The 13,764-nt window shown below is 40.7% G+C and overlaps 1 protein-coding gene across 3 annotated transcripts in view; it reads right to left on the bottom strand.

The window, feature by feature from the left end:
• itgb2 (integrin, beta 2) overlaps nt 1–13,208 on the bottom strand; it is a 38,319-nt gene extending 25,111 nt beyond the window's left edge. The window contains exons 1-2 of one of the 3 annotated variants that reach the window (XM_042002089.1): nt 13,190–13,208; nt 7,892–7,943 (exon numbers count right to left, since the gene is read on the bottom strand). In XM_042002089.1, coding sequence (XP_041858023.1) covers nt 7,892–7,940 — 49 coding nt within the window. In that variant the 5' untranslated portion in view covers nt 7,941–7,943; nt 13,190–13,208. Of the gene's footprint in view, nt 1–7,891; nt 7,944–11,096; nt 11,300–13,129 lie in introns of those variants that run through there. The other 2 variants (XM_042002087.1, XM_042002088.1) reach the window with 2 other exon arrangements.
• Nucleotides 13,209–13,764: the final 556 nt, after the last annotated feature.

Below are 13,764 nucleotides of genomic sequence, written 5' to 3'. Positions count from 1 at the left end.
GAGAGAGAGACGACCGTGATCAGAGGCAGCGGCCGAGGCCGCGAGGCGATCAAGAACATGGCTGGCCGAAACCAGAAGAGGCTAGAACCGGAGGCGGCCAAGACCACAAGGTGCTGCGGGACTTCCAGAGGAATGGCGGGCGGATTGCGGGAAGGAGCGCAACAGCCAACCCGGAACCCATGATGCAGTGACTCAGCCCCGGGCTGCAGGAACACCGTGTTGGCCCGGGAAAAAGTCAATACATCTTCCTGTCAGTGACCGTGGCTTGAAGTGAGGTGCAGGCTGTAAGGCAGACGGAAAGGAGTAGGAGTATCCCCCAGAGAAACAGAGGACTTCCGTGTGTGTGTTCCCGCTTCGTTACAGGTCATTGGTGGGCTAGGCCCTAATATGGAGAAGAGGCGCATGGCCACAGGAAGTGTCGGCAAGACCCCGCTCGGAACGCTGCCAGAAGCTGCATACTTGGACAGTACGGAACACCTAAAGGGCCAAGACTAGGACATTATTCACATTCTTTTTTTTTTATTTGATTAAACTGTTTTGTAAACTTTTTACCCTTTTTACTGTGTGGCTTTTAACTCTGCTCCCCCGATCCGAAAAGAACCCACGGTGGCAGCCTTTATCAAGCCGCACTGCCACCCGTGACACTCCACTTGGGGCAGGTCCTCATTCCCGACCTGGAGAGGACACGCCATCCTTTTCCAGCTGAGGACCATGGTCTCAGATTTGGAGGTGATAATTCTCATCCCAGCTGCTTCACACTCGGCTGTGAATCGCTTCTGCTGCCTCAACAAAAGAGGTGTGGAACACAGCCCACTTGGCACAACGTCCCCCGCCTCACCCGGGACATCACTGAAGCTCTGCTGGAAGTGGGAGCTGAAAGTCTCATTGACAGGGGTCTCCGCCAGACGTTCCCACCAGACCCTCACAACACTTTTGGGCCTGCCAGGCCTGACCAGCAGTTACTTATTTCCCAGCTGCATCTCAACTCTTTGGTTAGCTTGGGCATCATCTCCTCAGGTTTGTCCCGTCTGTTTCAGCTCTACGTCACTCAGCAATAGCATTCTCCATCCATCCGTTAGCTGTACTTGCTTTATACAGTTCCATTAAGTGAATGAAAGGACGACAGGGCCAACCACCTTGTAATGCATGTTGGAAGCCGCGAATCGTTGAACTTCAGCGCCGTCTCTGGCACTGTGCTCAGTTGGCTGAGAAAGAGTCGGTGCATTCTGGCAGTCGACCTGTCCTGACCGCAACAATGAGAGCTGTGTTAATTAATCCAATAAAATATTTTTCCTTTATATTTGTCTTTACAAGTGAGGGAAACTTGTATGACAGAGTTAAAGAAAGGCTGGAGCATGTTTTCCTGTGGTGGACAGGAAGAAAGGAAACGGTGGTTCAGGGGAGGTTCTTTAATTTTTGGTGGCAACCTTCAGCAGACGTTCACAAGTTTTCATCTCGGCTATCCAGGTTCTCTAAGTACCACTGCCAGCTTCACCAGAACCTCCAGCCTGTTAGCTGTGCAGGTCTGCAGCTGGAACAGCCGCTCTGATCCACACCAAACAAGAAACAGTCATCAGTGATGGTGTGACTTTTAAGCTCAAAGAGCAACGTGCCGAAGGTCCTGTACAGTCTCCTGTTTTTTTTTTTTTAACTTGTCCTGTCCAGCATGGTGGTGGCAGAATGATGGTCTGGCTGCTGTGTTGTGCCGAACAAATTTACTTTGCCAAGAGGAGCTTTATGGATATAAGGCTCCTCTTGATAATCTCATTTTTAATTTCTTTATTTGCTTAAATATATTTTATCTTTATTTGGCATTATGGAATTTATCTTGCTGGGCCTGACCAAAGGGGACAGGAAAAAAAAAGGACAGGAATGGAGAGAAGTAAAAAGGAAAGTAGACAGAAGGAAGAGGAGACAAAGATCCAGTAGACAGAAGCAACGAGATTCAATCCACCCAGCTGCTACACCTGTACAGAAACACACCAGAGAATTTCCTACAGCTTTTACAGGTAAACTAAGCAGACAATCATCAGGAGGTCCTAAAAAATAACCAAGACAACAACAACATGTATCACAACAAAAACCAAAGAACCAGAAATACACACATAAAAATAAAACAACAACAAAAAAGAAACTCCTAAACAAAAATTGGCTTGTGTATAAACCCAGTGGATGACTCGGTGACTGTGTCAGCATGCAGAGTTCAACATGTTGAAAGCCAGTTTCTGCCAGACCGGCTTAAAACCTCCCGATGCCACAGTCAGCCGAACTAGACTAAACTAGACCATGCCAGGCAGGAAGGATCGGCTGCACAGCTCTCTCTGCACTAACAGCCTGTGACCTGCTCGGTGTTGACACCTGGTGCCTGCAGCCGGAACCTCCACCCGAGAGACCGCATCCTCCTTTTCTACTGTTGCTGCATGGCCTTCGGTTGCTGACCAGAATGTGTTAGCTGTCAGAACTGGGTCAAATGGCCAAAGTCCAGACGCTTTCATCGTGGGATCATCTATGGTCAGGCATATTCGAGTCAACAGGTGCTGCACATTCTGTTATCCAGGTGCACTTGTTAAGGACATCACTGACTCCACCCACATGCTCTCCCATCAACACCCCTTTGTTTCCACATTTATTGTCTATGCTGGTGTAAACGACATGAAACTACAGCAGTCAGAGACCCTTAAAAAACACTTCATCCACCTCATCCACAGCATTAAATATTTAAACAAACAATGTATAATTTCCAGACCACTGCCCTCCCCCCGTTTTGGAGATGTCACATTCAGCCGCCTCCAGCAGCTCCATATCTGGCTTAAAGGTTTCTGCAACTCCATCAACATTCCATATGTCGACAACTTCTCATCCTTTTACACTAGACTATATCTCTTTAAATCAGATGGCATTCATCCAAATCAAACAGGATCACAACTCTTTTCCATGAATATTGAACTCCCACTCCACTCCTGCAAATTATTCTCGGATCGACATCACAGCCAGAACACATCCCCAGTCCAACCCGACCTTATTCACCATCATATACCAGTACTCATCACCAATAGGCATTACAAACACCCTCAGTCACATATCTCTATCATTCCATGTCTCCGTCCCATTCCCATAGCCCCTACAAATTCTAGATCCATTACTCAACAAAAGAACTCACTTATGACTTTTAACATGGCACTTCTAAATATCCGCTCTCTTTTAAACAAATCTTTTATAATTAATGATCTTATTTCAGATAATAAAATTGACTGTCTCTTTTTAACTGAAACCTGGCTTGATGCTGATGCTCCAGCTGTCCTCACTGAGGCTTCTCCCCCAAATTTAAATTTTTTATTTTCAATCAGGGGAGGCAGAAGAGGGGGTGGTACTGCATCAATTGCTCGAGGATCAATCTTAGCAAAAATATTGTTTTTAGATAACTACTCATCATTTGAATGTCATGCTTTTGTTTTTAGCAACCCACCTATTTTATCTGTGACTGTTTATAGACCACCCAAGCCTGTCTCCTGCTTTATACAAGAATTTTCTGACTTTTTAACTGTGATACACTCAAGATACAGTAAAATTTTAATAACTGGTGATTTTAACCTACACATTGACAACAGATCTGATGCTCTTGCAGAGGAGTTTTTAAATATTTTAAACTGTCTAGATTTCAAACATGTCACACAGCCTACTCACAACAGCGGACACACCCTGGACCTGGCAATACCCTATGGTCTGTCCACTGGTGTGTCCTCTGTTGTTGACCTGGCTGTGTCAGACCACTACTGTGTGGTTTTTAACATCACCACTTTTAACCAACAGGAGGCCTCAGTGAGAACTGTGAGGAAACGATATATTACTTCTGAAGTGGCTGCAAATTTTATTGAAATTTTAAACCAAACTCCTGCTCAGATTTTACCTGCATCATGTGATTTTATTGTGGATCATTTTAACAGCAAACTTAAGTCAGCTATCGATGCTGTAGCTCCTCTCAAACCTAAAATAATAAAATAAAAAACCCACACCACCGTGGAGGAATGAGCAAATCAAAGAAGTCAAGACATTGCAGCAGAGCAGAGAGGAAATGGAGGAAAACAAAATAAATCATTTATTTAAAAATTTTTAAGGAACTTAAAACCTACAATAAAACAGTTAAACAAGCCAGAACACTTCATTTTTCCAATCTTATTACAGAATACAAGAATAACCGCAAATTTCTTTTTAAAACAATAGATCTTTTAATAAACACAAGTTTTAATAAGTCTTCCATGCCTGCATCAGACTCTGCATGCGAGGACTTTCCAGGCCACTTCAGAATTAAAATCAGTGCTATTAGATCCTGTCCTTTATCTGAACAACATCTTGATTTAAACAGACCTGAAGCTTTGCTTTTATGTGAGGAAACACTGGAGAGTTTTGTCCTGGTTGATGCAAAGATGCTTGGTCGAGTTTTCTCCCAACTTAACACAACAACTTGCCTTTTAGACCCAATTCCCACATCACTTTTTAAAACATTTTATGGTTTCTTTGAGTGTGAGCTTTTAGACGTTGTAAATTACTCTCTTCAGACGGGCGTCCTCCCTGCTGCCCTTAAAACGGCGGTGGTGAGGCCCCTTCTGAAGAAGAGTAATTTAGAGATAGACAGTCTTGATAACTACCGACCTGTATCCAACTTACTGTTTTTAAGTATAATTATTGAAAAACTTTATGCAATTACATGAGTTTTTGCATATTTTAGAAAAATATCAGTCTGGTTTTAGGACAAACCACAGTACCGAGATGGCCCTTTAAAAATTGCTAACGATCTTAGATCTAACTAAGGCTGGGCTTACACCAGAAGACTTTTAAAACTCTGAAAGACTACCAGCTCACATCTAAAGACCAATGTTTAGAGTCTTAAGTCTCAGACTTAGATTTGACAAAGACTGTGAATCTATAGGGTCACAAATTACAACTAGATTCTTTTAGCATTTTTTGTGACATGTTGGACAGTTGATATGGAACAGGGCTGATCTGCACACAGTAAAGCAAACAAGGGGAGAGTTTCCATCCAGGAGGGAATTACACATCATCATTATTAAGTGTGGCTCTTCATCTCCACCAGGTGTTACACCGACTCATCAGAATCTGGAGGGATGAACGAGTTTTTATTCTCTTATTTGTTAGATCATTATACTGTAACACATAAATGATCCACAGCAGACGTTTACATCTTAATAACATCCGCTCCTCTTTCTGGACGCTCCACCGACGACGTTTCATCACCGCTTCTTGTCCCCCCCGTCCTTTTTTGCCGGTGGTCTGAATGTCGGGATTCCTGTTTCTGCTTTTGTCAGAGCTCATCTATTGGTTGTTGATCGTGTTTCGTCACTGCAACTTGCGATAATATCTAACATGTTAGAAATTGTCACAGATCCAAGACTGGAGAAAGATTGACGTTAAACAGCCAGATTACCAGCTCACACCTAACGATGGAGATGACGGGAGCGCGCTGTGACTCCAGCAAAACTCCTAAGATTTCCTAAAGACGTCCGTTTTTAGTCTGCGACCGTGAAAATCGTTTGGTGTGAGCCCAGCATTAGACTCACAGAAACTTTCTGTCCTGGTTCTACTGGATCTAAGCGCCGCCTTTGATACAGTAGATTAATTAACATTAATCATGTTAACAAGTAGACAATGTCATAAAGTTCTGCCCTCTTTGAATTTTAAATTTGGCACCATGAATGCAAAGGACGGTACAGGAAAGGAAACCACCATCATCTAGTTTTATACTGTATAATGATTAAAGTAAAGAATAGTTATTGCCATTGTTCAATTTAAAGTTCTAGTTGTTGTGGTTTTAGATGTGTCAGTGAGAATAAATATCTACAAGTTATTCTTCTATGTGTGTCAAAGGTCAGTGAAAATACTGAACAGCATGTGTAAATGTAAGAGAATTCAGTTAAAACTACTGGAGGCGGGTAGTAGCAACGGGTTTCCACAATATTTTCTAGTAAACTGAACTAATCCAGGATTAGAGTGCAGGTAAATTAACTTCTTTATTTTTAATTTGATCAATTTAATCTGGTAGGCTAGATGTTATTGGCGCCTGCCAGTTGCCAAACAGCTTTATCTGCTTCGACTTTGTGAAAGTCAAAGCTTACTAGACATTTTCGTGGAAACCCGTTTCCTTAAACCATTCTAGTTTTCACAAATGCCGAAACATTTCAAGTTGTATCAACATGACCAACCATTAGAATTTACCACCCATTAGTTAACTTATCTAAATTTCTTTAACACCTCCAGTAGTTTTAACTGAATTCTCTTACATTTACACATGCTGTTCAGTATTTTCACTGACCTTTGACACACATAGAAGAATAACTTGTAGATATTTATTCTCACTGACACATCTAAAACCACAACAACTAGAACTTTAAATTGAACAATGGCAATAACTATTCTTTACTTTAATCATTATACAGTATAAAACTAGATGGTGGTGGTTTCCTTTCCTGCACCATCCTTTGCATTCATGGTGCCAAATTTAAAATTCAAAGAGGGCAGAACTTTATGACATTGTCTACTTGTTTACATGACACATGAATTGAAGCAGAAAACTCAAATTTATAGCACAGCAATAAAAAAAAAGGTTAAATTCCAGCTGAATCTGCATCTCCCATGAGCCTTTGCGGTCGGGATATGTTGAGTTTTGAAAATAGCCCTGCCCCCTCTGACAGAAACGTAACATGTTGAGTTTTCTGTGCTAATCATTATTATTACACTGCACAATGTAGAAAACTATTCGAAACAACTTATTTGTTTTATTAATGAGAAACTGTTATACAAAACATAAAATGATAATTAGTCACTACTAAATAGTTTATATTCAAACAAAATGTGGGCTAAGAGTGTGGCGTCACTGTGTCAAGTAAAACAAGCGCACCCTGAAGAAGGGGAGGACGAGTTGCTCGAATTAGCTCGTATTCTATTGGCTGGAGGAGGTTTGACAGACAGCTCTTTCTGCAACCCAAGAGAGAGGGAAAAATATCCAAGAGCAGAAGTTTTGAGTGCGCAGAGAAAGTGTCTGAGTGTGAGGGAAAGAGACCAAGTCTGAGCGTCTGAGTTTTGAAAGGAAGAACAATATATTTGAAAGCAAGAGGGACTTTCTGAGTGTGAGAGCAGAGTTTTGAGAGCGAGCAGGATGATATTTGAGTGTGAAAACCAGAAATCTTGCTCTCAAAGCGAACAATTGCGCTCTTGATTAAAGATAGAAAAATAGCCCCATGTATATATGATATATGCATGTTAGTGCGTGCAACTGTATGAAAGACTGTATTTTTTTTTGTTATGTAGTCTCTTTTGATGTGTGCAAAGGCTCTTTTGTTTCTAATATACATAAATTGATTTTTCATGTAAAGCACTTTGTGTTGTCCCAGCATGAAAAGTGCTTTATAAATAAAGTTTGATTTGATTTGAATAGGAGAGGATCTTCTGGCTCAAGACACGTCTTGAAAGACCGCCCCCTAATTTACATGATGCAGAAATCAAACAGAAATGTAAAAAGGAGACAGAAATAAATACAGGAACCAAAATAAATTTTTAAAAATTACAATATAAATGAATAAGTTGAACTGAAAATTTTATAGGAAAGTAAATAAACAGGAATATTAATGAAAAAAATTAAATTTAATAATTAAAAATGAAAAAAAATATATAAATTCAGGTCACATTTCATTGGTTTCTTAATGGAAAAAATATTTTTGAATATTTATTGTGTAATTTACCTTGCATATCAATTTGTTTATCAAGACATTTTTATATTTCTGTATTTATTTTTGATTTTGGTAGTTTCGGTCCTCCATCGTAGTCCTCCATTGAATGCCCAGAAAACAAATGTTGATGACTTTATCATTAAACTTACCGTTTCTGCTCATCAGCAGAAGCAGAAGTAAAAAGAAACAGCGATCCATGTCCTGAAGGCAGAAAACACAAACAGAAGATCAGAAACAAAGACATCCTTTAAAATATGCTATTGTTTTTTATTATTTTAATATTTAGACCTCAAACACACCTACATTTCACACCGATTAAATTAAAGCTACAACAAGGGAACTCTGTCCCAGACAGCAGACTTAACTCCAAACAGAGCCAAAACTGAAAGGAAAACCTAACATGAAGGCTTAGAATCAGGATCTATAAACCACATCCTTATACTCTCTATTTCCAAAAGTATTCACTCATCCATCCAAATAATTGAAATCAGGTGCTGCAATCACTTCCATGGCCACAGGTGTATAAAATCCAAGCTCCGAGGCATGCAGACCATTCCTAATCTGTTCCTATCTGTGAAGGAACGGATCTCTCTCAGGAGCTCGGTGGATTTAAAACTGACTGAGAGCCACAGCTCAGTTTATCACAACCTTCCTGCCACCATCACTGCTAGACGGATCAGTGTAGACTGATTCTGAGTTACCCCCATCTACGCTGCTTAACACACAGGACAGCACCATCAACGCTATTACACCCGGCAGTGTGATTTGGTGACATGGCCAAACCCAGCTATACTTACAAAGCCGGACAGAACCAGCCACTTTAACGTCAAGTCAGAAATATGTAAAGGCCACAATGATGAGTTTTTGTTCCTAAATTCAAGGCCAAGTTAACACCCTAGAAACAGGAGGTATTTCATTTCTGGCCTTTGTGTGTCCTTTATCTCCATGACATGACTCAACAGTTAGAAACGTCATGTTTTAACCTCTTTTTGATTAAGTCTGTTTTTTTCAGCTTCCTGTCTGAAAGAACAAACCCAAAATAAATTAAGCACATCTGCACAACTACGAGAGTTGTATGTATAATCCTGGTCTCTACAACGCTGAGACATGGTAGATTACTACAGAACAGTCAGAATCAAGATACGTGTTACTGTGTCAGAGTAGGTAGTCCTAGGAATCGGTAAAGTAGTCCTAGGAATCAGTAAAGTAGTCCTAGGAATCGGTAAAGTAGTCCTAGGAATCAGTAAAGTAGTCCTAGGAATCGGTAAAGTAGTCCTAGGAATCGGTAAAGTAGTAATAGCAATCGGTAAAGTAGTCCTAGGAATCGGTAAAGTAGTCCTAGGAATCAGTAAAGTAGTCCTAGGAATCGGTAAAGTAGTCCTAGGAATCGGTAAAGTAGTCCTAGGAATCGGTAAAGTAGTAATAGCAATCGGTAAAGTAGTCCTAGGAATCTGTAAAGTAGTCCTAGGAATCAGTAAAGTAGTCCTAGGAATCAGTAAAGTAGTCCTAGGAATCGGTAAAGTAGTCCTAGGAATCGGTAAAGTAGTCCTAGGAATCAGTAAAGTAGTCCTAGGAATCGGTAAAGTAGTCCTAGGAATCGGTAAAGTAGTCCTAGGAATCGGTAAAGTAGTCCTAGGAATCAGTAAAGTAGTACTAGGAATCAGTAAAGTAGTACTAGGAATCAGTAAACCCTCCCAGTGGATCTAAAATGTTTAATGGAACTACAAGAAGGATGAACTCCCCCTAATTTAGATTTCCTTTGTTGTAAAATCCAAATAACAGTTTGATCTTTCTGCTCCTGGAACGTATAAAGCTCTTGGCTCCACTGGATCATACAGAGTTTATAGGTCTGATTTTGCCAGCAGAGCGCTACAGACATACACTGCTTGTTTGTGTTGGGTTGCTGTTACAGTTTTAACAGAAACTTAGTTTATGGAATTTTTGTAATTTGTTTTAGATCAAGTGTTTGGAAGTCAGGAACAGTAGATGCTGCACGGTGTAGGATGAGCCTTTAAATGAACCAGAATTTAATCTGAAGTATGAGTCAAATCATTGGTTGTGAAAAGGAGAAGATAAAGTCCTGGAAGAGGTGGGAAACTGGTTGGTTAACACGGAAATGCATCATGCAGCATCATGCAGTCATGACAGGGTGGGCAGTTGTCACGTCACAGTGGTTCACAGTCTGCACCATGAAAGGAAGAAGTTGTCTCATTACAGTGTTTCCTCTTTTCAGTCAGACTAGAAACGTCCTCATCAGCTTATCCAGCCAGGATTTCTCTGTTTCAGTGTTCATATCTGTTCCTGCTTACGAGGCTTCCCTTAAAAACTGGAGATGAGCCAGGAATGAGCTCTGGCTTTTAAATACATGAATACATTTTCTTACTGTGATGCAGCAAAGCTTCTTGAAAAGAAGTGAAAAGAAAAAACTCCACCCTAAAAACACGGCTGCATGTCAAAGTTCAACTTCCTGTTTCACACAGCTGAGTTTTAACATGAAGATGCTGCTTTAGCCGAATGTGAGCAAACAGCAAGCAGCCACCACTTCCTGCAACGCTGAGGAGAGAAAATAAAACCTGTGAAGTTTCATGCTGACACAAAGAACCTGGCAGGAACCCAACCTCTCTGCAGCACCGTGATCTGGATGTGCACGTGAACGGGCCACGAAAGGAGTAAATGTTGCAGAAAGTTAAAAAATGATGCAATCCTGAAAACAATGTTTACCTGATATTTGTTCCTGATGTTGAACCAAACTTAATAAAGCAGTTATTTGACTCCAACTAATCAGCAAGTTCAGTACAATGAAATAATTAGTCAGACAAGCTGCATGTTAGTGACAAACATTAATACCGCCATAATAAAGGTCCGTTTTGCTGCTTTGTGGTGGATAACAGATGTTTCATTCTGTTCCAGGTAAAACTGAAGACTTAATTCATCCACCGAGCAAAGACATTGTTCTTTTACTTGGTTGAAGGCTTAAAATGTAAATCTGCTTGATGGTAAAGATTCAGAGGCGTTTGGTGCCAGTCGGTGCTTGTAAATCCAGCCCAGTTTCAGTAAAAACGAGCTAATCTTCTGGGGCTCAGCATAAACTCCTAAACGACCACAAACTGGTGCAGAAGTGAGGTTTTGCTGCAGAGTTCTGCATTGAAGAGGTAAGTTTGACGAAACGTTAAAACAACATGAATTCACAGTTCCTCACAGTGTTTTTGACTCTACTCTTCCCTCCGTCACTTTGTTCTAAAGAAGGCCTCAGCAGGTAAGAGCAGGTAACAGGAGAACATCACAGGAACCAAAAAGCCAGAAACGGTTTCCTTTCTTTTCTATTAGTGATAAATACTTTTAAAGCACACTTACCAGAAACAGGAAGATGTCGCTCTGGGTGGCGGCTGACAGTTACACTGAACGCCGACACCCTGAACACAGGAAGTGTGAAGCAACTACAGAAGCATTGTTCAAGAGGGCGAGGGAGGACTGGTCGACCAAGACGCCTCATCACACCCCCACAACGGCGATGTCAAGCTTACAGCTGACTTCATACAGCAGAGCCGCCATTGGTCCGTCATAATCATGCTCATCGTGCTTCCATGATGACCGGCAGCAAAACATGTTTGGTTGTAATACTTGTTTATTTATATATATATATATATATATATATATATACATACATGGCTTAAGGTCACAGTTAGTTTTTTCTTTTTTTGGTACAGTAAAGAAACAAATACAAAACTAGTGATGTCGGATCGATACCAAAATATCCGCACTACTGATATACAGTAGAAAGTAACCAGAATATCAGGATCTTCTCTAAATTAGACCCAGTTAGCAGGAACTACGTTTTCTAAAGTCATATGTGACTTTAGCTTCACGTGTGGAGCTGAACCGCAACGTTGTGATGTATGAGTGTGGGAAGACATAGCGGTTTCTATAGCAACACTGCAAACCTCCTTAAACATCTGAGAGTCGGCCAGAACACAGAATATAATTACATTATGATGAGGAAGAGGAGAAGATGAAGAGGAGGGACAGGGACACGTCACACTGCAGGCAGTTACTATCAGATACTACCAGGTACTATCAGATACTACCGGGTACTATCAGATACTACCGGGTACTACCGGGTACTATCAGGTACTAACAGGTACTATCAGATACTACCGGGTACTATCAGATACTAACAGGTACTATCAGATACTAACGGGTACTATCAGGTACTAACAGGGACTATCAGAAACTACCGGGTACTATCAGATACTACCGGGTACTATCAGGTACTAACAGGTACTATCAGATACTACCGGGTACTATCAGATACTAACAGGTACTATCAGATACTAACAGGTACTATCAGATACTAACAGGTACTATCAGGTACTAACAGGGACTATCAGAAACTACCGGGTACTATCAGATACTACCGGGTACTATCAGATACTACCAGGTACTATCTGGTACTATATGGTACAACCAGGTACTATCAGATACTACCGTGTACTATCAGGTACTAACAGGTACTATCAGCTACTATCAGGTACTACCAGGTAAATATTCAGATACTACCGGGTACTATCAGGTACTACCAGGTACTATCAGGTACAACCAGGTACTATCAGATACTACCGGGTACTATCAGGTACTAACTGGTACTATCAGCTACTACCAGGTACTATTTGGTACTTTCAGGTACTACCAGGTACTATCAGGTACTATCAGATACTACCAGGTACTATCAGATACTACCGGGTACTATTAGGTACTACCAGGTACTATCAGGTACAACCAGGTACTATCAGATACTACCAGGTACTATCAGATACTACCGGGTACTATCAGGTACTAACTGGTACTATCAGCTACTACCAGGTACTATTTGGTACTATCAGGTACAACCAGGTACTATCAGATACTACCAGGTACTATCAGATACTACCGGGTACTATCAGGTACTAACAGGTACTATCAGCTACTACCAGGTACTATTTGGTACTATCAGGTACAACCAGGTACTATCAGATACTACCAGGTACTATCAGCTACTACCAGGTACTATCTGGTGCTATCAGGTACTACCAGGTACTATCAGGTATAGTGGGAAGTATCTGACTATGACTGCATAACAATTATATGGTTCAAACAGAATATATATATATAATATATAATATGTAGCGTCCCAGTGGAAAAAACACTCTTAACTGATGTAGTGGTTTTTATTCCATCCAAACTGTCTTGAACCAACGTAAGAGCTAAACAAAATAAAGAACACAAACAGGTACTTTACATTTCTGTATGCCGATACTTCTGATACCTCAGTTAGCTTACAGCATCAGTTTAGCAATGTTTACACAAAAAAACAAGATTTTTACAAGCCTTAATGTAGTCATTAAATTTACCTTGTTGCCACTATCGACTGGTGTAAGGTTGGTACTGTGCTTTTTACTGCATCTCATTACCGTATTAGCTCCGTGAAATACGTTTGCGTCATTTTTACACCGTCATTTGCTGTTAACATGAGATACGAACCTTTCAAAATAAGACTGTTCCGGGTTTATAGGAAGTTGCAGAATAAAATATATGAAAGCTGTGATGGCCGCCCAGATAGCCACACACTGAGCCTGGTCTGGTAACCTTTTTTCTTCATTTCAGTTAAATCATTTTATTTAATATTTACCATTTCCTTTATATTTCACATTTTTCTTAGCAAGTTTGTCAGGTGGACTTAACTGATTGGGTGCACACTTTTAGTTGACTCATTCTTGTCACCTTGTTTGGTTTATTTTCAGTTAATATGCATTTTCTCTGAGTTACTAGTTCCTGGGGAAGTTGCTGTGAGGACCAAGCCTGCTAAGAGTCCCAGCTGAGGTGGATCTCCTTTGAGGAGGCTGCAGTCTGACTGGACTCATCCATCTCACAAAAAGATAGTGGGAGAGGGGTTTAGATTTTCTATTGTTTTATATTACTTTATTTGTTATGTAGAAGTATGATTATTAGGGTCCGAGCCATACGAAGTATGGCGGGGCCCTATTGT

The sequence above is a fragment of the Melanotaenia boesemani genome, chromosome 12, assembly GCF_017639745.1.
Source record: "Melanotaenia boesemani isolate fMelBoe1 chromosome 12, fMelBoe1.pri, whole genome shotgun sequence".
NCBI classification, from domain to species: Eukaryota; Metazoa; Chordata; class Actinopteri; order Atheriniformes; family Melanotaeniidae; genus Melanotaenia; species Melanotaenia boesemani.
Note: the sequence above shows the minus strand (reverse complement) of the source record. Positions and strands in the feature narration are given on the sequence as shown.